This window comes from Patagioenas fasciata, chromosome 7 (genome assembly GCF_037038585.1).
Source record: "Patagioenas fasciata isolate bPatFas1 chromosome 7, bPatFas1.hap1, whole genome shotgun sequence".
NCBI classification, from domain to species: Eukaryota; Metazoa; Chordata; class Aves; order Columbiformes; family Columbidae; genus Patagioenas; species Patagioenas fasciata.
Genome location: NC_092526.1, coordinates 33,697,209 through 33,725,082, shown reverse-complemented (window position 1 = coordinate 33,725,082; position 27,874 = coordinate 33,697,209). Strand labels below are relative to the sequence as shown.

Sequence of the window (27,874 nt, the reverse complement as noted above, 5' to 3'; positions counted from 1 at the left end):
TTGAAGTAAAAGGATTTGCAAGCCACCAGAGAACAGATCCTGTCAGATTTAACAGTTCAAAAAACTTCAGGTTTATTTTAACGCAACAAAGCATCATCCTTGGCTATAAACATTTACTGAACTTCTGGCTTAAATACTCTGAAAGCAGAAGGTTAACTCTATATACAAGAATTTTTAAAGGTTATCTTCACATGTAGATGAGGGGCAGATATTGCCTTAAGATGTTAGCAATGCACACCTTTATGCTGCTCCACTTCAGCATAAGGCTCTACTTGCAAAAGGAGAATCAGACGTAGCAATCTGTGTGTTCACATGGTATATACATGACAAGGCTGTTCCCTTTATAATGCTTCTTTTTGTCTACTTTCTTCTACCAACATAACACCAAAGACAGAGGGTACAAGTACACCCACCACTGAGGGGTAATCTCAGAGCAAAACCAAGGGGCCTCTTGTGCTTTTTGTAATGACACAGCACAGTTTGCTCGGGATGGACCCTGCAGAAAAGGCTGCAGAATTCCCCACTCTGCTTTATCTGGTTTCTGCTCCAGCTGTGCCCAGACAGCCCTCTCCCTGTCCCCCTGCTCCCCCAGAGACTTTGCATCAGCACAGATGTCACCCATCAGTTTAGACACCTTCATGAGCCCACTAAGAGTCTCAGGTGTTCCCCCTGTTATGTTAGTCCAGAGGATTCAAGTACAATACTTGGACTACAGAGCCAGGGTTCCCAAGCAGAGCAACACCTGGTTAAATCCACAGTGGGTAAGCGGAAGAGGGGATAACAAAGGAAAGACACTCTGCTCCATGGCATTGTCAGCATTTTGAGCTCAAGGATGGGGAAGTCAACACTAACAAGTCAGAAGACCAACACACTGTTATAAATAACTCTTTGTAATCGCCTCTTTTCATTCTTGAGTATTTTTGTTTTGCATTGGAGTGAAAAGTTACGTTAAACCCATGCCCACAGATTTATTTATGGCATGCCAAATGAGGAAAAAAAAATCTGCCACTACAGCAATGTTTAAAGTTCAAGAACATTGAATTAAAATACTAAATACAGCTTTTGAAATAGCCTCTCCTGAGGCTGGAAAGTCTCAAAGCATTGCATTTGTAGGAGGTCCTAATTCAGTAAATCACCACATCTTCCCAAGTGGCAGTTCTCACAACCACTTCACAAAAGCAACGCCACTGAAACCACATAGCAGCAGGCGTTTAGCTATGCTTGCCGACGTGTGGAAATACAATCACACAGCACTTCTTTGGAAGAGACAGTAAACACAAAAATTGTAAATCAAGGATTTTCTTTAACAGGCAAAGTGTATTTAGTACATTAATTTAGCAGAGAACAACCCAGACAAAAGCAGCTAATGAAATTCCAATCAAAGAAACTTCTTTAAGAGATCCAAGGAGTGTTTCTGATCTAACAGACTTGGTTAAATTAAAGCTCGTTACTAAACATTTTTTTTTTTTAAACATACAAAAAATTTAACCCATTCAGATCAATGGAAGGAGAAGCAGTCACTTATACAAGCACGTGTCTGAAGCTTTTTATTTTCCCCTCACAAATGGAAGCAGTAACTCCAATAAAACAAGTACCAAGCTTTGTGCATCACAGTTTGGAAAAGGGCTTGAAATTACCCAAAAAGTCAGCGTGCTGTCCTGTCTGTCTACGCATCAGCTCAAGATGGTTTTCCACTTCTGTTTGCCGTCTTCTGTCGTCTCTTACAAACAAGCCCGGCTTCTTTCTCTGTCCATTGCAGCCTAGAAAACCAAGCACCCTTCATCCCACCCAGCCCCACCTTCTCTTTCTGCCTCCTTAACACACCTCCACAAACACATCAGATTTCTCCCCACGGACTGACAACCTGTGTGCAACCGCTATAATTTAATAGACTGCACAAAACTTATCATTGGTCCAAGGGGTTAAAAAAAATAAGAGTATGTTTTCATGCCAGAAAAGGTAGGCACATTTTAGCTTATGAAAAACCTGCTTCTTCTCCCAAATAAAACGTTCTCTTTTACATTTCCTCTCCCTGTCCTGCTCCTCTCTAATCTTGCATATAACACTGCTACAGCATCTTACAGAATTCTTGTGGCAGGTAAAACACCATTTCCACTTGGAATAAGGCGTTAAAGAGAACGTCAGCTTTCTTTAATCGGCCGCAAAGGCCATCTCAATTCTCCTGCGTCTGCAATCTCAGCTCATGCTTCCCACCCAAACACAACAACACTCGCTTACTTAGAGGGCTTTGGGTAATTTAAATGGCATGAACTGCTCCAGTTAGCAAACACAAAAAAAAGGAGGAAGGCTGGAAAACGATTTCTTCTGTGCTCAAGTGTCCTAGAGGGGAAAAAAACCCAGGAACAATTCTAGTCTGTTCCTCTCCCAGACCAAGACAGGAGTGAATTGCCAAGTATGCAGGAGCACTCATCTCAAATCCCTTACTGCTGTTACTGACTCCTTGACATTTGTACCCAAAGTTACTTCAGAACAAGCAGATTATCTTTTATAAATTGTTCCCAGGGGAATTATGTGGTAGTTTCTTAAGAAACTACACTACAGTGATTATGAACTCTAAAGCAATCGCCCTCCAGAGACCAGTCTACTCAACTTATTAGAGCTGACGCAAATTGCACATTCAGAAATCAACAGTTAGGGGAAAACAAGCATGGTTTAATTAGACATACTGCACTGTTTTACTGAATCACTCTTTAAAAATGTGCTAGTAGTAACAGTTACTCTATTTAAACAAAGATTTAGCTTTGCCAGAAGCCATTAAAGAGAGAAAAAAGAAAATTTTTGCAAATCTTTTATGAAGCAAAGGTTCATACAAGACATTGATTTGTGTAAGTATTTTCACCGGTCTGGGCACGTACAGAGGAAGAAAAAAAAAATATCACTCCTTACAAAACTGATAAAGCCAATTTATAAAAGCAAAATACAACACAATGTACCCCTACAGAAAAACTTCCTGAAGCTTAAGAAAAATAGAATGTCAGATCTACATAGAAGACTGTATTCAGTAGCTTGTAACTTCTCTTTACCAAATACTGGGTCTGAAGTTTGTCTGCCGCATATTCAGTTTTCAGAGGCAAAGAAGAAAGAGAAAAAAATGAAAGCAGTAACAATGGACATTTTAAGCACTTTAGGGAGTAAAGGTACTGAAGAAACATAAATCTTTTGCACTGCACTTTTCTTTGGGTGACTTCCTTTACAGAGAGAGACCTGAACCACTGAAAAGTACCTTGTGGTAAAGCTGTACATTTTGCAAGAGCTACAAATACGCATCTAAACTGTGATCGACAAGGACATCCAGAAATCCATTTGATTGTAACAACTAAGTCTCCCTTGCTTGGTTTCTGTCAAATACAGGCAGGCTGTCCCCAGTGCCCATCAGAGCCACTATGGATGGCCCAGCCCTTGTAGGAACCACCAGGGCTTGCACAGAGGGCTGGGCACCGGTGAGCAGGTGAGTCCTTGGTTCAGAGCAGCAGTGCCACCTTGAAACAGAACACCCAACTGTCCTCGCTGCCCCTGCGGTCAGAGCAGTGCCGGTGTATGCAAAATAAACTTCTGGAGAAAGTCAGGCCAGATGTTCTGTTGCAGATGCTTATCATGTGGGCTCCAGCACCAAGCATGGACATAAAGAGCAGGACCAACAAAGTGGATTACCACCCTCCAAGCCACCCCAAAAAGATGGCTCTGAACTACTGGGAGCTCCTACAACAGCCCAAAGTTGTTCTTATATTACGGAAAGAGACGGTGCACACATACTTTTATATTTGCTGACAACCAACAGCCCTCAGATGGTTGTGACTCTTTTGTCTTTCCTCATCTACCCCTTTAGTGATTTAAAACCTTTCTCTTCTGTACCTGCCTCTACCTTCTGCTGCAACTCCCTAAGTTAATGTTACATCTGTATTTATCCTCTCATGTTTCACTGCTTCCCCAGAGCTGTCTTGTGCAATGCTGATATCCCCTTCAGTATCCCAGAATATACAAGGAGGTGTGCAGCCCAGGCCGTGAGGAAGGGCCACTGCAAACACATGTTGTAAAAGGGTCCAAAGCTTCTTGAGCACCAGGATCAGGCAGTGACTGATCTTGTAACTGCTAACAAGGATCAGGAGAACCCGAGCACACCATCACAGCAGATAAAAGACGAAGCCCCTGCTCTCAAGCCTCACGACAACTGTGAGCTGGGGAGGTATTGACACAAACCACCTCATTAGAGAGTATCTGAAACAGATCTTTAGTTGGGAGCACATGATAAAGCTTCTTGCTGATCAGTTATCCACGCCCTGGGATCATTACAGAAGAGAAACTGGAGGATACTGTAAAATACTCCTCCTATCCTGCAGAAAATCCCTTCAAGGACACATGCAGGGAGATCCTGCCAGCCTGCTCCTCATCCTGGCTAGCATCAGCAACCCCCTTGCACTTCTCCCACTTCTGATTTCTGTTTTTCTGAATGCATCTATAGGGTGGCTAGGGAGCAAAGCTTTCAGTAGGATTAAGTTAGAAAGATTATATATGTAGTGTGTGTGTGTGTGTATATTTGAGAGAGAGAGAATGGTCTTGCTCTCTTCAGCAGTAGCACTGTGGGTTCTACTCCTTCGGCACTGGCAAGAACAGAATAAAGCTTTGAAGGAATCTGTGTTATTTGCAACATAAAGCAGTTTGCAGCAGATCAGTGCCCACATCTTCAGGGACACACACTGGCCAACAGGATTGCTTTCCTCTCCTTGGTAGATCCCTTTGATCAAGACTCACAGTGCTCACCTCACACCCTTTCAGCAAATAAAGAATAAGTCTTCGGAGAATAAAGGGTGAGAGATAACACTTATGTGCACAGCAGTGCAAGAGGCACAAACACATTGCCTGAAACAACCTCTACCTGGCTCAATTTCTGTATGACATCAGCAAAGACAGGTGAAGGCACACTGCCTGAAAAAACAGGTATTCTACTGCCTGAAAAAAACAGGTATTCTACTGCCTAATGTAGCTTTTGAAGACTGTATGCAGTATTTGGAGCCCATATGCAGTGAAGGACTGTAAGCACACATGGGACAATTTGTTTCTCCCCAGTTTCCAGGGGCTCTATACTGGTGTACACCAGGAGGAGGCAGACACCTTGCCAGAGTTCACCTCCCCTTTGAGATCACACAATTGCTCAGGTGCTCAGTGTTGTGACCTTGGTGATCACAAGCAAGAAGAGCCCAGGAGATAAATGTAAAATTAACAACAGATCAAGAATCTCCTTGCTGAGCTATGCTTGACTTCCCAGCAATTTCTCTTCCTGCACAACTTGTGCTCTTTGCCACTGCCATGAAGCCTTCAGGTTTCTTCTTTTGATGACTTACTCCTCCTCACTTTACCAGGGTGGAGGACAAACATACTCCATCCAGGAAGGCAGCTTTTACAAGCACATGCTTTGACAGAGACCCATTCCAAAAAGGATTTGAATAAACCAATAGCAGAACAATGTTACCATAATGCTGGCTGAAAAAAATAAATACTATCAGCAGCAAGAATTAATAAGAACAACACAGAACACACAGATTTACTTTTATCCATTCAACCTAAAGACAGTGACAGTTATTGTCTGTTTAAAATATTCCTCTATGCTGATTACATATAATTTTGACAGCATCCCACCTGTTTTCATTAAGACAATGAATGAAATTTTTGTGCTTATATTGACGCTTTTTTAAAGCCACTCAGGTTTATGCTTAAACATCAAGGCAAAGGTAACTGGAAAATTAAGTCAAGACCCTGTGATTTTCTTCTCCAAGCGATTACAGTTTGACATTTGCATGATTTCAAATAAAGTAATTTTACTGTCTGAAGACAACAGCAGATCCAAGGCAACAAATAAGGTATATTTTCCCATTTAGTCTTAAATGCTAATTAAGTAAACAAGCCTCTCTTGGATAAACTCCAAATAGCAATAGTTTATTTTAAACAAGTCTGAATTCCTTTTACATTAGATTAGCTAACAAGTTATTTCTTAACATAGTATCTGAAGTTATGGAAAGAAATTCCTGAGAAAAATATTGTTTTCCTATAGGTGGATATAAAAAGCTGTCTGCATATCTATAGCTTTAGACTATCTCGATGCTTTCCATTCCCACTCCTGTGTCTCCAGACAGCAGTAACATGAAAATGACAAAAGACAGCTCTTTAAAATATCTCACCAAATATTCTTTGTGAACATTCACCATGCTTTTTAAGATAAAGGCCTTAACATTACTATGCTCAGCCCTCCAGAGTCAGAGTTGCACAAGTGTGCTTTGATTATTTTTATGGTTCATAAATCAGTCACGGACAAATTTCCAGTTGTAGTTTGTTAGAGATAATTGCAGAAGAAACAGCTTGACTTTTAGAACCAATTAGGCAATCACAATACACAGATCCGCTTCTTCCTTTATTTTTTAAAATCAATCACCCGAGATAATTTTATAGCAAAGTGAAAACAAGCATTTGAGAGAAAGCTGATGAGCACTAGGGAGGGCTATATTAACTAGGTAGATGATAGTCATGGCAAATAAGGTACAGGGAAGTGCATGTTGAGGACTAAAACAGGAGCTATTGAAGCATTTTTGAGTTTGAAACTGGAAGTACTGAGGAGGAAGAAGCAGGGTATTGGAGCAACAGCGTTATTTCATACCAGGTATTTAAAAGCTGGTATCTTCAGTGGCAGAAAAACCTGAGAACAGAATGGAATTCAAACCACCTATTTGCTTTCCACCTGGAAAAATACAGTTTTGATCATCAGACCTAAAAGCAGGAGAAGAGCGAGCTCAGTCAGTCTGAGCTGAGGTACAAAGTAACTTTAGCAGTTCTTTATGAATATTCAGTTTTAGAGAGGAAAAAAGTATGCAATAAAATGCTGCAGAACATAACAAAATGGAGACAGAAAGGTAAATAAGCTCCTGTTGCTAACTCACAGCTAGCTATAAAGAAGCAAAAGATTATACAAAGATCAGTTAAAAACCTTTGTATCAGGTTTTTACGCAAGTCATAAACAAATTGCTGCCAGAAATTATCGAAGAATTTAGGATTCAGAAGTGTTTATATGGATAAAGAAAACATTTATAACCACATCAACAGTTATTAAAAAAGTATATCTAGATTGTTTTAAAACAGTATCCTATGAATGATCTATTTCAGAGTTAAAGCCCAACTTTCTTCATAACCTGATTTTAAAAGTATCTAATACAGGAATTCAGAATCAGCACATTCTGTAGTGCCTTTGCTGGCACACAGGCTGCTGTGCACAGTGGTCCATGGAAACGCATTCAGTAGTGGGAAGAAGTGGAAAATGATAATGCTCAACACTTAGTAATGTAAAGTGAATTCAATCATGGATGAGATGACACTGAGTGCAACAAAATGCTAGAAAATAAAATTGAGTTAGCTTCCCCTCTCACCCCCCTTAAGAATTCTCTACACTGTTAAAACATATTTTATCAGATAGTTTTTTAAAGAGTATTTAGGAGATTTCATTTTTTTATTTCAAAAAGTTAAAAGGCATCATTTAAATGCCTCTTCAAGTTTCTATCCATTTGTTACTAAAGAAAGGGTTAAAAAGGTCACAGCAGTTTGAAGGATTTTTCATGTAAGAGCTCTGCTGCCACCACAAGGATACAGAAGAAGAGACAATCTAAAACTTCAGCCTTCTAAAACGTTGAGCAGTAGCTGGTTTCTGCATGTGGCTTTTTAGGTTTTTATCTATTTGAATGGTTTTACTAATGCACTCAGGATGGCTGCATTAGTAACGCCTGCTGATTTTTGTCACAGAAATATAGTACATGCTCACTCTCCAACATTTTAGCAGTCTTTTAGAGTGCTTTATCAGACAAATTTGGGTACTGCTCCTTCAGAAAACCAGGCTACCTTCATGCTATTGACAACTGGAATACGAAGTGCTGACTTTCAAGCCCATCATTGGCCAAGCCCAGATACTATCCATAGCACTACTGTGCAAATTCACACAATATCCCACTTGTGGAGATGAGCCGGTTCTCCAAACCACAATGTGCAAGTGTTGGAAACAACGAATTCAGGAAGGCTGAATTGGTGGGTACAGGTGGCATTTTAATAGATAAAGGTAACCTGGGTCATATCTCATGGCTCTCATTTGCCACCCATCACTCACTGTTTCATGTAATTCTGCACTGTACAGTTAACACTTACCTACCACAACTGGTAATGCACACCAACAAATAACTTGACTGTGTCTAAACATGAGGAGAAATTTCTTTACTTTGAGGGTGCCAGAGCACTGGAACAGGCTGCCCAGAGAGGTTGTGGAGTCTCCTTCCTTGGAGACATTCAAACCGCCTGGACACGTTCCTGTGTGATCTGCTTGGGTGAAACTGCTTCAGCAGGTGGGTTGGACTGGATGATCTGCAGAGGTCCCTTCCAACCCTAACCATTCTGTGACTCTGTGTGGCCATACTGTCAATAAATCGGCACAATTCCATATTTTCCATCTCAGAAGCATGTGTAGCCTTGTACACTAATCAGTTTTCAAAACACACAGAAAGGCACGCATGAAGCTTCACAGGTGACAGTCAGCTGAAGAGCTGTGATAGCACCTGATAGTGGCCATCAGGAACCCCAGCTCTGACTGAGACTCATCTTTCCAATATTTATTAGTCTTTTCAAAGAGCACACTCAGAATGAACAAACAATATCTTCCACAAAGAACAGACTGACAGCAGATGCTACTTATCATCTACTTACAATCTGTATCCCAAGCAAAAACATTGTTTGGGGTATATTGCTTGTGGCTCATTGACATCCCTGATGGCTATTTCTGCTCCACTTTTTTTAAGCTCCTTTTGAGCCAGAAGCACAGTGTAACAACAACGTTTCTACAAAGGCACATTTGCAAGTCAGGATCCACATGTGGTGCTTATTTTTCAGTGATGAAACTTCAAATCACATTAAGTGACAACATGACAAGAGAACACTTACTGAAACTGCACATTTACTTAAAATTGAGACTCTGAAGACAAAAAAGAATGAAAACTTTGCAATTTGGGGTAGGTTTTCTTGAAAGCTATAAAATGTGAGTTCGCAATTGTGATGCTTCAAAGCCCATTGGTAAGAAATTAAATCCAAGGGGGATTAACAAAATCCAAGTTAAGCTACTATGTCATTTCCTCTTGCTGAATCTTTCATTTCAACACCCATGACATTAGTGGGGATTTTTTTGGGTTTTGTTTGGTTTTGGTTGTTTTGGTATTGTGGTAGGTTTTGTTGGTGGTTTTTGGTTTTGTTTTGTTTGGGTTTCATTTGTTTTGGCTTTGGTTTTGTTTGTTTGGGTTGTGGAAGGCTTTTTTTTATCCCCCTTTAACTTATTGAAGGTTAAAATGCCCTAAAATACTTCATAATATGCAGTAATTTGAGTCTCCTGGTCACTGAGATTCCAGGGTGTTTATTCTATGAAATTAACCATGTGCAATTAGCCAACTGATGCACGAATAAAATGGAAAAGATGATTAATACACATCTTCCATCATTATCAAGGACAGGAAGTTAAGTACACACAATGTCAACAGCTACTCCCACCCATAGTCTTCGCATACAGCAGTATTAAAATCTCTATAAGAAAGATACCATGAACAAAGCTGGAGAGCAGATAAAAGTGTATGTACATTCTTGTCCAGTTGCAATATTCTAATATTGTTGTACTAATTTATTAATGGATGAAGCTTAAAATTTGTAGTCCCGAAACTTTCTCTGGGAATGAAACACAGGGACAGGAACACAACCAGTTAACTTAATTACACAGTTAGTGTCTTGATTTAATCTAATATGAAAATACAAACACAAGGACAAAACAAAATCATACTAGCCAATGAAAAAAAAAAACAGGGAAAGGATGTTTACGAAAACCCACAAAACACACACACTGATTCTACTTCACTTCCCAGAACGTCAGATGCTCATGAAGAGATTTTACAGATGAAAAAAGTCAAATATCTCATTCATAGTGCCAAAAAGGAAAGCAAATATTAGGTAAAAGTAACCTTCAATTTGCCTTCTGAAAAGAAACAAACAGCCAACATGTGTACGTTTCATCTACTTAACATAGCTAACCTTCTTCAAGAACCAGTTCTGGCAAAGTTCCCCATAAAAGCAAAAGGGAGATTATTGCTCAGTGCTCTGCAAGACTTTTCCAGCAGCAAGGTCCTTTGTTGCCCAGGTAAGAAAAAACAAGACCAATCTTCCTAGCATGGTTTCTCAGAGTCATCTGCAGTCATACCATTCTGCAAAACGTTTTATCAGTCAAAGCAGTATTTGTGCAGCTATGCTGAAACTAGCAAACATTTCTAGAAGCAGTTAGCGCTGTACTTATTGTTTCAGTATTGCCACCAACACTTGTTGAAAGACAAAATATTTAGTTGTTTCTGGAGCAAACTGCCTTATCAGTCTCCTTCCAAGTCTATGAAAGTATTTTCAAATATTTATCTAGTTCAATGTATGTATCTAAAAGGAAACAGTACCTTTAATGTTCTAGTTGGAGCCCAGCCAGTGCCATCAATTGAATGTTCTCTCAATAAACTGGAAAAAAGACACACATATCATACAGTGCAACTTCTCATTAAACAACCTTTGTCAGAAATCTTCTCAGAAAACATTAAGAATTTACAAAATAATTGTAACATAAGAATTATCTCTTGTACTATGTCTAGGTACTGGGATTTTAAAGCACAAGAATTGCTATGTCTTCCTAGAATTACGTTCTACATAGTGTCATTACAAATCTCCAGATCTGAGCTCAACCTTTTTCAAAAAACCCTAATTACTTTCATCAAGCAAAATAATTGTCACAGAAATCCTTGTGATACAGTCTCAACTTTGAACCTTTAGTTTCCCCTGAGAACACAGACACATGTGCTCTAGTTTAGAACACGTTTATCTTTGGTGAAGAGACATGCTTGCAGAATGTCTCATCTCTCACCAAATCTGGCACATTTCAATCCAATAAAAGGGTATGTTTGGTGGGATATCTAATTAGAAAGAGAGGGTTATCACCCTCTCTTCTGTGAGAGGACTTCAGCTTTATAAAAGCAGAGATAGGAAAGTGAAATAGTTTCGGTCTCTGCTCAGGAAGGTTCTGCAACAGCCGTAACAGGAGCAGATGCATCTGGAGCCCTCTGGGGACAAAGGCCAGGAAAGTCTAGTGGCAGTGTCCCACAGTCCTGTTCCAGCAGGTGAGCTGCGTTGCAAATGTAACATTTTAAGGCTTTACAAACTCAGCATCATACATGCCCAACCAGAAATCACAATGAGGACTGCTCTGGGCAAGAGAGATTGCTTCTAAGAGGAAAAAGTTCCTTATAGACTGTAATACGTGCAGCTGAATTTTAATACGAATATACAGAATATTAACATAACTACAATACAGACTTTCTTATGTATGCATATACTGTACAGGAATTTTACATGACCTCCAAGTTGAAATCATTGAGGTGTATTCAGTCAGTTAGACATTATTGGAACTTTCAGGTCAAAACATCAGCAGTTATGAGAAGTAAAAATACTGGGGACCAGGGTGTAATTGAGAAATGAGCTGAAGCCTTGCTCATATTTGTGAAAACAAAAGAAATAATCTGACTGAGAAAGAAAGAGTCTGGAAAACTCCTTGAAGTATCTTTTCACAACCACGTCTTCCTCTGTTAGGAAGCAATCAAACTGAAAACTTGTACAGCCAAGTAGCAAAGCACAAAAATCCATGATGACCAGCAGCTTCTACTACTGAAATGACAGGGTTACAGTGAAAGAGTCTCAAACTATTAGGTTTTACCAACTTTCAGGATGACATGTATTAAGTAATTTTTAAATTACAGCAGATGGCTGGACTATATAGGCTATCTATGCAGTTCCTTACTGAATGTACTGATTTATTTCAAGGAAATATACTATGACTAACATTGATCCTGTTCTCTGTAGAGAGACTAGGAACAGGACGATCGTATTGGACAAGACTGTTCCATCTTAACTGTGCTGCTAATCTCATTTCTGTGCCTTAAAAGAGATAAAATGTGCCATTACCACTAGTGCAGCTCAAAACTAATTTCAGAAGCATTAAAACCAGCATTTTGTGGTTGCGACTTTTGTTCATATTACAAAAGTAAAAGCAAAAATGATGCTGAACATTAAAAAGCCAGGATTTTCAGGTTCTGAGCAAATAACTGACTTTTTAGCTTGCTTTATGCCTGTTCCTCATAAAATTTTGCTACAGTACTCCCCTTTGCCTCTTCATATACTTCACTGTGAACTTAAGAGTGATAAATAAGTCAACACACAAAAAAAAGTGTAAAAACATCCACTGATAGAGCTCGAAGTGCCTTCATATATCAGCTAAGTCTCATTAACACCCTTGCAGCTTCCCAAAACCTCAGAGCTCTATTGGCACATCTCCAGCTGATGACATCAGCAGTGAGGACTTGAGAGCAGACTCACACCTCTCACAGAGCTCTGGCGCAAAACCCAAATGAAGATAGATCAATGTACCTTTGCCTAATACTTCTCATGTGGTGATATAATTCATTTTTTGAGCAGCATCCTCCTTCTTCCTATAGGTTAGGAAAGATCATTAATTAATCAAAACCTTTTCCCCGTGGAGGGTGTCTAGAGAAACCACATCTCATGTTCTCCACAGGGATGACCTGGATAGAGCTGCCAGTTCAGAGGTCTGAATGGTGACCTGCTCTCAGAGCACCATACACACAGCAGAATGAACACCTAAACGAGTAGAAATACGCAAAACACATCACGAGCTACTTTAGTGGATGAACAAGTATCTGCATCAAGCTTCTGTTCAAGGATCTGTTATCCATGGGTCCTGTTGCCATAGACAAGCTGGACTACTAGAAAGTGCTCAAATGGCATGACCAGCAGTTTTCCCTCATCCCCTCTGTGCTTCAAGAGGCTGCCTTTGACGAGCTGCCAGATACACCACAAAAGCCACCCTTTCTACCAGGGTTTCAAGACACCTGATGGGCAGGAAAATGTCCGTACTTTAAGTGACTATTCTAAAATTGCCAAGACTTTGCCAGCTCATATAGGGGTACCAGAACACTCCTCTAATATAATTTAGATTGAACAAAGATTCAGAAGCTTCCCTTGTAACGTCCGAGAATGAACTTGCAAAAATAAAGAGAGGGGTAAACCAACTGCACAATTTGGCCTTGGGGACGAAGCAGCAGGAATGGCAAAAGGGACAGTGCTGTGGCACAAGGAGGAGTTTGTCAAGTGGGGAACCTCACCAGGAAGGAAGGACACTAAAACACTATTTTCCATTTGCTTTGTCTTCAGCTGTAGTAGGGTCTGAGAAAAGCCAAGCGTGTGCTCAGTCATGAGGGGGCTGGAACTGATAACAGCACCTTAACATCTGGTGTTTGTATCTAAGGAAACCTCCCAGAGCATGATTTCAAATCCTTATCAGTTGTGGGGTTGTCACGTGCAGGGACAGGAGTTGGACTCCATGATCCTTGTGGGTCCCTTCCAACTGAGAACACTCAATGATTCTATGACTATATCCAAGTTTCTATGGGAAGACTGCAAAATTGCTACTTTTGAAGCTGTAGTAACCAAAACAGCCACTGATGCGACCAGCCAGCTGCTCAGCTTTCATCTCCACAAATCGTTCTCGCTCTGCAATTTCTAAATGGAGAAAAGCTTTAAGAATTTTTTTTTTCTTTTTAAATATACGACATTCTAAAGGGACCTTGCAAAAACATCTAGTGAACTGGTCATTGTATGGCACTAGCAAGCTTAGAACTTCTCGAAACTCCATCTGACACACTTTACAGCTTAAGTGACTAAAAATTACTGTAATGGGGAGATTGGTCCTGGAGAAAACCTGCTTTATGTAAAGATCTTGGATAAACACATTTATCAACATAAAATGTCAGTTTCAGCAGAACTTTTGCCTGCCTGTTGCCAACAGAAAGTATCATTCAAGGGAAGTTAAACTTAAAAAGCTGTAAATCCACTTCAGAAACCCTCCTCTGTCAGGGACACATGAGAGGGGTTATTCTCTTGCTCACCTCTGCTACCTGCCCCCTGCTCAACCCAGCACTGCCAGTGCAACCATTCTGGAGGCCATGCTACAGACTGGATGAGGGGAGCAACTGGTGTAGAAAAGCTTTCTAAAGAGCTTTTTTTTTTCCACACTAGCACAGCTGAGGATATTGGGAACAGCACTGGGGAACAGAAACAAGCAATCAACTTAATCAGCTTTTATAACTGGAGAAATTGCAATACTGAGCTATACTAGATGATACAATTAATCAGTCTTCAAACACTACTCCATTCAGCACCATTTAATAAGGTTTGGTCGCCTCCTGATGCCATAATTATGACCACCTATTGCCAAAAAGGGCACATCCAACAACACTGACCAGCTCACCATGTAGCAGAGAAGCAGGGAAATTTCCTGAGTGATTAAACTAGTCTAAAAGCTTATGCAGTCAAGGCAGAAAAACACCTCACACATCACATCCATAAGGGGGAAAAAACCCTCAGTGACACGCATTACACACTGTCAAGAAAGCAGTCACTGGCATATGCGGTAAGCAAGAATATCCCTTCTAGGTATCCTGATGTTTTCTACCCACATGTGCAGTGGAGGCAACATCCCCAAGTACGGTCCAGACCTAATTAATATGGTCCATTGATAACATGGTAAGAAGTAACTGTGATCCATAAAGCACAGAGAAAACAATTCTTTTTCTGCTCCAAACTATTACATCTGACAACAAGTTTAATTATTCGGTACGTTTTAATTCAGGGATGATTATCAAACCAATACATACCATAGTGTGAGGTATGTTTAGTAAAAGACAGTTAGGAAAAATACTGATAGAAAGTTTTTTCTGCTTTTAAAAATAACTGAAGCTATTTTAATGTAAAGACTCTAGTGTAAGTTGATTGCAGGTGCTATATTTAGAGTGCATTCTCCATTATAACAGGCATAAAGCAATCTAAGTTATTTTAGTTTTTCCATTTAAACGGTAAGACATTTCAAAGGCTTGATATGTTAAAGTACCTGACAATCAAATAAAGCTGATGTTTCAGTGCAGATGCTGAAAAAATTACTTGACTTTATTAGAATTATGGTGTTTCAACACTACATTCATCCTTCATAATTAAAGCCATTTAAAGACAAGAAACAGTGAAACATCCTCAAGGATGTGAGGCTTTATTTAACCTCAGAAGATGTTGCACTGTAGTCAGAGTTTAAACTTTTAGCTATCTTTTGGTGTTTAGTATGTCTTCTTCCCCCATTAGAAACAGTTCAATTATTCATTCCTTTACTTGAGCTACTTGACTCAAAGTACCTAAGCTTTCTCCACTGACTAAACCACAAGGACTGTGGTGAATTTAAACAGTAAATACATGATCCTCAAACCAGTCTCCCTACTGTCAAGCGACAAGTTCAGCCATGTAAAATGCAACAGTCCTAGAACGCACTAAGAAACACCACAGGGCTGGCAAATTTGCTAAAAGTAGCAATACATATTTCCCAAAACAACCTTCCTGTATCACCAGCATATAACTCCAAGGAACTATGGACAACCAGATTTGTAGGTGGTCTCCGAGGATTTAGTAGGTTTTTCCAGTGCTTTTAAACACTACAGTCCCTGAGTGAGGTAAAGTCTATGGACACCAGCTCCTTCCCATCTGTAATTCCACTGCAGTCTAGCGCTATCAAGCACCAGAAAGACAATCACAGCCTCCTCAGTCTGGTTTCCATCACCCTTCCATGACATGAGCTGCGCAGAAGTGTGGAGCCGACCAGGTAACTATGGCCAAAGAACTGGTACCAGCTCTTTAGCTGTTATCAGAAGTCTGACAGATCGCCCTGTGAAAACTTAATTTCCACCAGGACCCTGAACACACCACTAAAATGAGTTTTAAATCTAGAGGAAAAATTCAGCTTTTTTTCTTTAAGTGCTAATTTGCTACACATGGTTTGGGATTTTTAGAACAGCTTTCAATCTCACTTATATTCATTGCTTCTGCTTCATCTACTTTTTCTTTTATGTTCCATTAACTTGAAAAATGACAGTCATGCTTTCCACTTCAGTTTATGTTTTGTTTCCGGACAATTTCACCATCAGGTACCCATGATGAGACACTGAAATTACAGAGTTTCAGAAACTGATTTTGAAAATGAAACATTTACTACTATCAACCAAAACCACCCAGCAACATAAGCCTCTCACTTTGGTAAAACTTTAGAGTTTCATATCTTGACTTACACTCTCCCAACTCCATTTTGTTATAACTGGTACATGTGTTTATAGTGGATATTAAATGTTAAAAATAAACAAATAGTTACCATCAAAGTTCAAGAAACACCTTTTCCTTCCTTTTTGAAATGGTTTCAAGCACTTAACACATTCAGGCTTTAAACCAGTAAAGCCTTAAGCCCTTTCAGGGCCCAAGGACGGATAGAGGGAGAAAACAAACAACAAAGATATGTTTAGGTTGGAGTTTACATTTTATACCCCAAGCAGGACAAAACATTAAGTCTGAACCTGAAAAGCCAGGCTCTACATGATCTCTAATGCACAGAAACTACAATACTTTTTAGTAGATCTCTAATTTCCTACGGGTCACATGCCACTGATTTGCACGATCTGTTGAAAAAAAAACACTGGCATGAAAATTACATGCAATGTTTTAATAGCACACAGATAAAACTTCACCATTAGGAAAAAAACCGAACAAATAAACAACAAAAAACAAAAAGGGGAAAAAAAAAAAAACAAAAGCAGAATTCTGCTGCTACCTTAGGCAGATTTCTCCTGTCTCTGTAATGTTCGGATGCCAGATTCTTGTCAAGCATTTTACCTTTGGAGGCTGCCAGAAGAGAAAACAAATTACCATGTTATCCATTATCCCTTAAAATAAAACCACATCACAAGTCATTGAAACGATAAAGTCAAATATATTTGATATTCACAGTCTAGGTTTGTATGTTAAAGACACCAATAACGTAACCTACAGGAGTTACACCAGCTTTCTCCACTCTTTCAGCTGCTCTCAACTCTTCACAAAAGCTGGGCTGGTATTAGGGTTTTTCTTAGAAAAACATAACTTTAAAGAAAGTCAAGAAAATTTATTCTCTTCTCCTGTCTCCTTCAGGGCAAAGAAAACATTCCAAATCATTCAGTTTCTTTACACTTAACCAGCAGGACAACAGTTTAAACCACAAAACTACTGAGTGTTTTCCCCCAAGGTTTATCCAAGGCCAGGGTTTGTTAAAAACCTGCAGAGATGCAATGATGATAACCACGTCAAAAGAACATACCACAAAAAACATCAAGAAGGTGTATCATATCTGAACTTAAAACCCTAACATAAAAAGCCACCTGACTTATTTTCAGGCAAGATCACCGGATTTTTGAATTCCACAGTACGTTTTGAAATACAATTTCTTAAAATACAGTCTCATTTGCTCTAGTTTTGTGAAGTAAATAAAGAGTGGGTCATAAAATTTCCAGTAGCTTAGCAACAGCACGTTGTTCCCCCCATGTTCTCCAAATTACATTTTGCAGCTTTCAATCAACCAGATGATTTCTCATAGTAAGTGTACTGGAATACATCAGCACAGAGCAGTACCTTTCATAACTTCAATTAAATCACATATCGTAGATGTGGAACTATTTTCCTTCACTGCTTCTCATGAAGTCCTCAGTCAAGAGACAAAACGGCTGTATTTGCACAGTGGCATGATGTGTTCTTTCTCATCGCTTTGTTCTCAACTTCCCAGTTATCTTTTTAGTGACGTATTTTTTAACTAAGAAAATATGCATGGTACTCTGCTACCAATAACATATCTGCTCAGCACTAGAAGAAGCATCATCTATCACCACAATGAATCTGCAATTTATAGTGTAGACGTTGACTTCTCTCCACTCTTATTTCATGTTTGTCCAAGGGATGCTCACTGTCTCAGTGCTGGATCATGGCATTATTGAAAATTAAGTGGCACGGAGAAAACAGTCAAACTTTTTACCTTCAAAACAAATGTTGTTCTTACAAGTTTTCTAACAGCACAATTTTTCATTAGCTACATCTTCATGTTGTTTTGAAAGATTATGTCTAGTTCTCAAGAAAGGGAAAGCAGCAGTATTTATTGCATGTCAGTAGATCAAGATAAAAGAGTGAATTTCTACCATATGCATCTTCAAACAAGGAATGTATTGATGAGCAGGAAAAAAAGTAAGCTTTAGACAAATTAAACATTTAAAAAAATAATCCCCAAGTCCTCAGAGACAGCAAATTAACTGGTGTCTCATTTTTTTGTATCATGGAAACAAAAGAATTCCTTTATCTTTTCACAAAAGTGTTTTTCATTGCTAAAAATCAGAAAAACACACTCCTGACAGTAAGACAAAGATTTTCTCTTTCTCTCTCCTTCTTCCATTTTTAGGCTGCAGCACTACCATAACATTTCTCTTCAGACAAAACTGCCCTACATCTCCAACTCCATTTTTTTTCTTTGCAGTTTCTACAAAACATAATTCCCCAAAAAGAGACATTAACAAGAATATAGATTGCAGTTTGCCATTTCCACAACTAACATATCAGCCAGAAAAAGGGCCAAGATTGGCAGCTCTGCTGTTAAATTTCCAGCTTTTGACCACTGCCCAAGGTACCTCATGTCATAAAAATATCATTAAACTAGAGAATCCCTAAGACTGTCTACTCTGACAACATAACTTGTCAAAACCACGGGAGCTGCAAACAAGGCCTGGCTTGCAGTGGCAGACAGTTAAATTGTATGTGAACATTAAACCATATCCATACTATTAACCAGGTTTCATTTCTTAAAGCACCAAGTCTCTAGCACCCATAATTTCACCAGTGGCACCCACACATTTGCTCCCATCTCCCACTGACCTCTATTTCTGGGGAGCTGTTCAACCAAAAAAGCAGTTCTTAGGGAACAGATGCTGCAGACACAGAGGTCCGGCAGCAGGACTTGATGCTACAGGCATTTGCTGTGTACACCATTAAATATTTTGCTTGCTGTTCCACAGCCTCCTCTGATGTCTGTATGGACAGCAACATTCCCAGCAGGTTTTGTAAGCACAAACACTAACAAACTCCTTCTCACTTTACACAAAAGCTCATAAACATCCAAGCTGTTTCCTAACAAGCCAAGTGACAGGTTTACCAAGAGGTTTTAATATGTCTAATGGCATGGTAGCTTGAGGACACAGTACAGAATTAACTAATCCTGCTGCAGTTTTCTCGTGATCCCTCTGCAACATCTGTACCAGTACCAATTACATTCTGTTCTGACACAATATCCCATCATCAAAGAAAGCAGTCCCCAGGCTATCTGGCAAATAATACATTACATTCTTAAAGAAGTCTTTCCTTCAGTCTTTATACCTGCTAAGGATATAAAGAACAGTACATTGGGAAAGCACGCAACATATTAAGGGCAGTTTCACATATGAATGGATATGCAAGCCGGGATCAGCCATTTTTCTTCCCAAATATCATGAAATACAAAGTGATTTGAACTGTGGAACAGGTACATCACACACTCCCTGCATAGGAGAGGAGGAAGCCTTCATATACTAGTAGAAATTGATATTTCTTTTAGCATTTCAAGTGAAGAATGGAGAGAAAAAAAGAATTTGAAACTTTCAAAAATAATTCAGAACAGATAAAACAATAATTTATCTTCCAAAGATGTTTAATGCCCTTAAATACTCAAAAGTTAAATATCAATACCCTCACTTTTCTCACCACGGTATCTTTCCACACAGATTGGCTCCACCATTAGAGGGAAAGAACCCTCTCAGGATTATTTTCATTTTCTTTTTGTACTCAGAACATGGATAGTATTTATGGGAAGAACTACACGGAGACCAGAAAACATCAAAAGCTCAAGCTTACTGGTTTCATGCCATGCCCCTAAAACAGGGCTTTTAAAAAAAAAAAAAAAAACAACAAACCAACACATCACATCAAGGAAGTCTTGGGTGTGAAAGACTGGATCTGATCAGAGGATTCTGCAGACACAATGCCAGATTTTCCCAAGGCACCAAAAAGCAGCCAGCCTGAATCAGATCAGAAGGAACAGATCTGAGGTGCACAAATTCTTTTGGAAGACATTTTGGGGCATGTATGGGATGAAGTCCTCCTTTCAGGACGTCTTTTACTCTACCTGTCCCTAGAAAGCAGAGGCCTTTCAATCCAATACCATGTTTATAATGTGCATCCTTGGCAGCGTGACCAACTCTCCCCCTTCATTAGGGCTGCAGGAAACATCACTTGGCTCCTTGCTCAGAGGCCACAGAAAAATGATTAACAGAATTCCTGATTCTGGCCCCATGTCCAATATAGGAGTTCAAAGGGCGGGCAATAACTTTAATATTAATAGTTCTTTGTAGTAGTTTCACACTAACAGTGAAAAAGAAATAAAGGAAAAGATCCCAGGTCTGCCTTAATCAAGCAAAAAGAAATTTAACTGGGAACACTAGAGAGAGAGTAAATATTAAAACATTAAGCTGACTGCAGTCAAGTGCTCATTAGTGTACTAACTGGACCAACTCAAAAAGACTACTGAAGCACACAATTTCTCAGATGTTGCTTTCAAACAACAGCAGTGCAGGAGAAAGATTTCTTCCAGACCACAGATACCACCAGGTCTGTTTCATTGCTTTAGCACCAATCAACACCAATGTTTGCTGAATTACAGTATTAAATCAGGAACAATGAAAACATAATAATTGGACTAGGCAACATGCCCATGCACAGCTGCAGCATCTGGAAGAGCTCCTCTCTTTGAGAAACAAACTACTCTAGGAAAAGTCTGTGGCGAGATCTCTCACCTCTCTTCACCTCTTCTGTAAAGCATGGAGTGAAATGCAGTCCATCAGCCTGCAGGACTGGGGTGGCAAATTACTACTAGCACAGTAGTGCAAATCTATCCAAACCACCCAATAGCTGATTAACACCAGGAACCCTTTCCAGTTCTCAAGTTCAGATGCTTCCGAAATTACCCACATCGCCAATAGCTTAAATAGGTTCAGTTTCTTATGGCCACAGTGGAAGAACCTTTATAATATTTTATTGCCTTACAGATAATCATAATAAACATGTCCAATACTTAGTACAGCAGCTCAGTGGTACAGAAGTCTGATTAAACCCTGACCAGCTGAGTGCTCTGTTCACAAATGTGCTTGCTCCAAAGCATCCATGCTGCAAAGCATCCCCCTCACATTTTAGGTTCTTGAATCTTTGCGCTAAGGCAGTTTATAGCCCAGGTACCTAAAGACTCTGTACATCCTAGTCGGTCACACCTAAAGCACAAGGATACATTTCTTCCCTGTATTCACAGACCCACTGCTTTCCAAACCAGCCTCCAGTGCTTTACTCCCTGGGCAGAGTGATATGCCATGGCTACAGTCCACAACACAAAATCTTCCACGTTTTTCCTCTTTAATTGCATATTCTTATACTCTTCCACTACACCACCATTTCACACATCTGCTCCTTTTCCCAGTGCAGGGGCTGGATGCTTGCTTTGGAGGAATGAAGCAAAAAAAAAAAAAATACAAGAAATCCCTAGAGGAGCATCAAACATGCAGGATTCTGGTAACAGCATGCTACAGAAATTAAAGTATACCATTACAGAATCTATACTATAAATTATGCATTTTGTAGCTTTAAAAACAAATGGGTTTTTTTTGTTTGGTTGGTTGGGGTTTTTTTGGTGGTTGTTCTGTGCTGTTTTTCTGTAGGCTAAAAAGATTAGTTAGAAAACGGATTCAGGTTCTGGGGAAGGGTTACAAGGACTTGCCAGTCTTGTCCGGTATTCTTACTCCCAGGACAAACACATTCAGCACTCCTGCATGGAGGTTGATGCAGATGTGCTATATCCCAGCCTTGCTCACCGGTTGCAGGAACACAGCCAGGTCTGTGGGTTCTAGTACAAGCACTGCCATCACTTGTTTCAGTGTTGCTCTGCCTGGCAGAAAAAACATGGCCTCACCACAATTCTCTCAATATTTGTGACTATATAAACTTTAATTAATAACCTGACCATAACCCAACATTCAACTCACTGCATTTTTTTTTCTCTAAATTGCACCAAGGCAAACTGCTTACTTTTGTATTCAATGAGAGATGTTCAGAATTTAAAAATATCTAATTAACATCTGATGCAGCTTTTCTGCCAGTGCTAAGCAGGGAACCATAACAAACCAGGAGATTGTTTAATTATAGCAATTGAGAATAAAAAAAAAACAGATCAAAGTTAACATTCAGCTCTCCTGTTAACACATAGGAAATCCTTTCCTGCAGTGGTGTTATTTAGGTGAACAAGTTAAACACAAAAATTTAAGAAATTAAAATTAGTATATATAGTGTATATATGTATTGTGTATTGTTCCCCGTGTCCAGTACTGCCAGAGAGGTTCAATTGCTATTACTGAAGATGACTAAAATAAAATTAAAAAATTAAAAAATAAATCAGACAGCATAGAATGTGACAGGGTTTGACACTGAAGGCCATGTTTCTCAGGTATATGATGGCGCAGTTTATTCAAGTTAGAAAAAGGATGTAGTTGACCTTAAAGGACCACCTTTGTCTTTATAGTGCATGCATAACTTTATACAAGCTAGTAAAAGTAGTTCGTATTACAGTACGAAATTATTTGATGAAGTTAAGGGGAACTTAAAAAAAAACAACAAACAAACAAAAACCAAAAAACCATTACCAAAACCATGCAACTGCAAACACTATTAGTACATGTAGGTATTTCAGATACGAAGTGTATCAATAAAGACTAAACAATATATCCTAAACACTTTAAAAAAAAAAAAGTTTGAGCAGAAAATCCTTGACCAATATTACTATGAAAGGAGAGCACAACAATCAAAAAAAGGGGGAAAATTCAAAGCTGTTTCAGGAATGCTACAGTCCTCCACAAGCATGTACTTTCTCTAAGACATGGTGTGTGTCCCATGTGTTCATAGACTATAAATAAAGGAATATTAGGATACTTGTGAAGGCATTTTCTGGAATGCAATCCCAACTCCTCTGTTTTCAGAAACATAACCTTTCTACTCTATTAACAATGTTAATGTACCCTTCTCCAAGCTCAGCCTGGGAATTCAAGCTATTACATTTCAGACCACTGCACCTCCTTTGTACATGGATACAAACAACGCTGTGACTGCAACTACTACGTATATACAACGCTGAATTTAGACATGGGAAACCTGAACATTAAGTCAAGGGTCTTCCTGGACACGTTTCTCTAGTATCCTCCCCTACACATTCTTCAGCCTCCCCTGAGAGAAGAGTTCTAAACTACCAACATCAAATGTAAGGAAACAGAAAGCAGAAGGACTGGATAAAAAGTTACGAAAGAAAGCAAAATTATCAAAATTGTTCAAACAAAAAGAAAATGAGTCTTCCTTCTTCCGGCAATTTATATACCTAAAGCTAAATGTTGCAATTCAAACACTCAAATCAGTTTAGTTTCCTTACACATCAAACAGAGTGGCAGGTGTAATTTCTGAGAACCAGACGTGTGCCCCGATTGTTTTCCATTTTTGGAGTCAATCTTGTTCTTTTGACAGCTAAACTCCGAAAACAATGTCTGAAGTTATTTTTATACTAATTGCACCTCCCCTCCCTTGCAAGGTTCTACAATTTTAGGAAATTACAATAATGAAATACTAACATTTCTCACATTTTAAAAGGCCAAGCTATCTGGAGCTTTCTATTTATCTACAGTAAGATATCACAGTCATTTGTAGGTCCTCTGAAAAGCTGTTTTGCTTAATAACCATTAACTGAACAACCTAACAGACAATCAGTAGAACTGGAGGAGTGTGCTAAAGGAGGCCACTTGTCCCCAAATCTGTGCTTTCCACTTCCTGCACTGCATGCACTCAAAAGGCATTAAACACCCAAGTTCAACGTCAGAACTATAAGCACCAGTTTGAAGGCCTCAGTGAAACAAAAAGAAGAAAAACTTTTTTCTATTCTGTTCGCCTATTTCATTCTTTCTCTTAGATGTATCATTTTTTGTGAGAATAATCATTAAGTGCAGGTCTCAAGAATTATTAATGGTAGAGAATGGATGAGAGCAGAACCTCAGCCAGAAGAGAGACTCTCAGGTCTGACTCATCTGCACTTCCAAGCAGCTTCTGCCACTCAGTTACAAATACTTATTCTTTTTTCTTTAAGGCATAATATCATTGAGGCAATAAAAGCATCAAAGCTGTTTGGTTGCAAACACTAGACTGTAAAAGAACAGCCAGAGATGAGACTGGAGCTCGCGTGGTACAAGGACAGTTGAGAGACCTGGATTTGTTCAGCCTGGAGAAGGCTGAAGGCAGGGACCCTATTGCTGGCTACAACTACCCAATGGGAGGGCATAAAGATCAAGCCAGACTCTTAGAGGTGCACAGTGATAAAGCAAGAGGCCACTAACAAGCTGCAAAAAGGGAAATTCTGACTTGATATAGGAAACAAAATTCACAACAAAAGTAATTAAACTTTGGCACAGAGGTCCAGGGAGGCAGTGGGATCCCTATCCTATAAGACTTCGAAATTCCAAGTGGCCCAGGCCTTGAGCAACCGAATACAACTTTTAATGGTACCTCAACCTTGAGCAGGAGTTCAGATAACCTCCAAAACTCCAGGCAACCAAGATTTTTCTACAAACCCGTGATATTTTAGTAACAAACAGAAGATCCTTTCTTAGTCTTAATGCCAAGTTCCCTTTGAAGTTCTATTACCTGGAAAGGAAATCTAAAAAGACAACTACTAGCTTAATGACAAATACTCACCACCATGTTGTAGGCATCAGGAACTTCAATTTCAAACTGAAACTTTCCACCTTGGTAATAGCCCTCATCTAGAAAAGAAAAACAAGAAACACAGTTAAAGAAGAGAAAATAACAGACACCATATAATACAAAATATCTGTCCTTACAAAGATTAAAATAACAGCATGGTGTTATCATCAAATACTTAACCTCGTTATATCATAACACTAGCTGCCATGTAGCCCAAAGCGAATGTGAACATGGTGTCCTCCTCCACTCCTAAAACTTTTAGAGCATAAATTTTAAGTCAGAAGAACGAACAGTTCCAGAGTGACCCTGGAAAATCCACCTTCCCAATCAGGCAATGTCAAGCTAGAAGAACCTGTGACTGAACTTCTCATGTCTGTAGGAACAAAATTCTGCCACACACTGGCCATGTGGCAGGCAGTGCCACAACATCGACCTTTGGAATGAGCTGCATAGATACTTCACTTGGTAATGCCTGCTAAATCCTGCTCCAGGACTTAGCATCTCTTCTCAGACTTGAGCTAGCAATCACATATCACAAGCAGTATAAATAATGCTGTGCAAGAGTATGCTTCAGAGTGTATTACAATGGAAAAGCAAGTTAGCTCTCTTATTGTAATTATCTGAGGATGATAGTATCAGTTATAAAAATCTGCCTGCCTCTCTTGTCAACCTCAGACTCAATACTGAATTATAAAAGTGGCTTAATTTTAAAATAAGAAATATGAAAATATCTGGTTGCATTTAACCAGAGATAATATAATAGGATAAGAGCCTCCAACTCTTGAGATGGCTGTGCTTGGAAGTTGAAATATTTGCAAGTGATCTGAAAAGTATCTGTCTGGCATTGCCATTATTGATGTTTTTTTAAAAAAAATTTCATTAAGAAGGAGAAACAGAGGTATCCAGCCCTCACTGGGGGTTTGGGACACCTGAGGAGTGCTCAGGCTCAAATCACCTCAGGTACTCCAGCTCTCTGTTTCACAGAGCACAGCCACAGCAAAGGCTTGAAAGTCAAGAAGGCTGGTAATCATGACAGTATTTGCTAATATTTTTTTAAACAAACATTGCAAGGGAAGTTCTTTGAAGCAATCCATAGTTTACAGAAAGACTCAAAAGAGTTTTCTTGCTATCTAGCTTGTTCCAAACCACCACCAAAAAAACACCAAGCTCCTCTACTAAAGGTCATCAAAATCTTCTTCCAGGATGCTGTCTTCTGGACCTGCTGCCTTCCCCCAGATCTAGCACAACCTTCTATTTTCTCCTGCCAAGCAACGGCACAATGTTTACTTGCTCAGGTTTCAGACCACGCTACAAACTCATCACTGTCAGCACCAGTCTGTCCCTTCCATGCCACAATGGCCATAAACACAAGAGAGTAGTCAGCTCCCACTCTCCTCCTCTTCACAACCTCTTATCAGCTGGCTTACTGAAAAGCGGAGGGCATCACCCTGTCCAACAGCACAAATCCTCAGCTGTGGAGGGAAGGCAGCCAGTAAAAGTTGATGCTGCCAAAGATGAGATTCAACTGTATGCTATGCCCTGTGTACCACTCCAAAAGAGCTGTGCTGCAGAACAGCGAAAGAGTTGCTGGGATGTACATCATGGTCCAGCTTATCCCAGGAGCCTGTGTACACCACTGACATGTTCAGCACACGAACAGCATCAGAAATGTTGGACTGCAACAGTAGCATAGGTATAAAGTATGAAAACAGAAGATGGCTGGTCTTCCCCATCCCACACAGTGATGTTTACAGCTGCCTCCACACTGAACTGTGCAGCGCAAAGCTGCACGACTCAGGCATTGCAAATCTCACTTTAATAACCTGTCCAGAACATACGCTTTTCAAATACATTCTCCATTTCCACTCCAATTCAATTTTGAAGTGTATTTGATTTATTAAACAGTCTTCTCAGACACTCTACACTTTACCAGAAAGTAAATGCACATGTACTGATTTTTATAGGAAAAAAGCATGATAAAAAGCATTTATCTTTTGCTTTCAAATGTACTGTGATAAAAATCAGTATAGCAAGCCGTTTCTAAAGAATGAGATGTAAAATGCGAGTTATACCAATATCCCTTTGATGAAATAGCTCCCTGCCAAATGTGCAAAACACTCAATGCAAGACTCTGACTGTTCCAGGAAGGAATGATTAGGAAAATGGGCCCATGTCTCCTTGGGAGTTCAAACAGCTCAAGCACCACCAGCTTACCCTACAGGACACAGCTAGCTGCACTTGATCCACCATCTAGCACATTATAATAGCTTTTAAACCAAGTGTCAGGAATCTGCACCATTTCCAAATAAAATGCTGTTCCTTGCAAAAAACACAGTCGAAAAAATCTCAGGTCTTTCAGTGATTGTACTAAAACAAACAAGTGACACCATACAGGAATTCAGGATTCATTACAGTGCAAACCATGTACCTCAAAGTCTTTCACAGACTCTCCACTGCCCTCTTGCTCATAAGCATTTATCAAGTTATCACTTCACAATATAAGTAATCACATGAAATGTCCATGTGTGCTCGTGCAGGGAGAAGCTGACTGCCAGTACATCAAGCTAAAGTAGAAACATCAACACTGTTAACATTGCTCAGGAAGTCCGGCAGTGGAATGTTACTTTCTTTGGCTTAATTTCAATAGTTCCTCGATTTTGCAGACTTGGAGGGAAGTGTACAGCAGCTCTTCATATTCCACTCCTGCTAATGTGAAATAGATGCCTGTTGATGGATGTATCTACATGTGTCTTATGTCAAAGAAAATCCTCAGATTTAATGAATCCTTACTGTAATACAATTGTCCCAAAGAAACATTCAAGAACGGCTCCAAGGGAAGAGAACTTGCCAAAAGACTGTCGGATTCCTGCCAGCCAAGCAGCAAGAGAAAACCCATGCTCTGCACACCTCTTTTCATACTGAGAACACCAGGCCCCCAGCCTCTGCAGTGTGCAGGAACATTAAGGCAGGCCCTTAGTTCCAAGCAGAGACAGCAAGATCACTC

General features: G+C 39.6%; 1 protein-coding gene across 5 annotated transcripts in view; it reads right to left on the bottom strand.

The window, feature by feature from the left end:
* The window catches only part of UBE2F (ubiquitin conjugating enzyme E2 F (putative)), an 83,505-nt gene that overhangs the window by 35,346 nt on the left and 20,285 nt on the right, over positions 1–27,874 (bottom strand). For all 5 annotated transcript variants that reach the window (XM_071811291.1, XM_065841331.2, XM_071811290.1 and 2 more), the window contains 3 exons: positions 24,862–24,929; positions 16,820–16,890; positions 10,518–10,575 (listed from right to left, as the gene is read on the bottom strand). In XM_071811291.1, the coding sequence (XP_071667392.1) occupies positions 10,518–10,575; positions 16,820–16,890; positions 24,862–24,929 (197 nt within the window). The remainder of the gene's footprint in view (positions 1–10,517; positions 10,576–16,819; positions 16,891–24,861; positions 24,930–27,874) is intronic.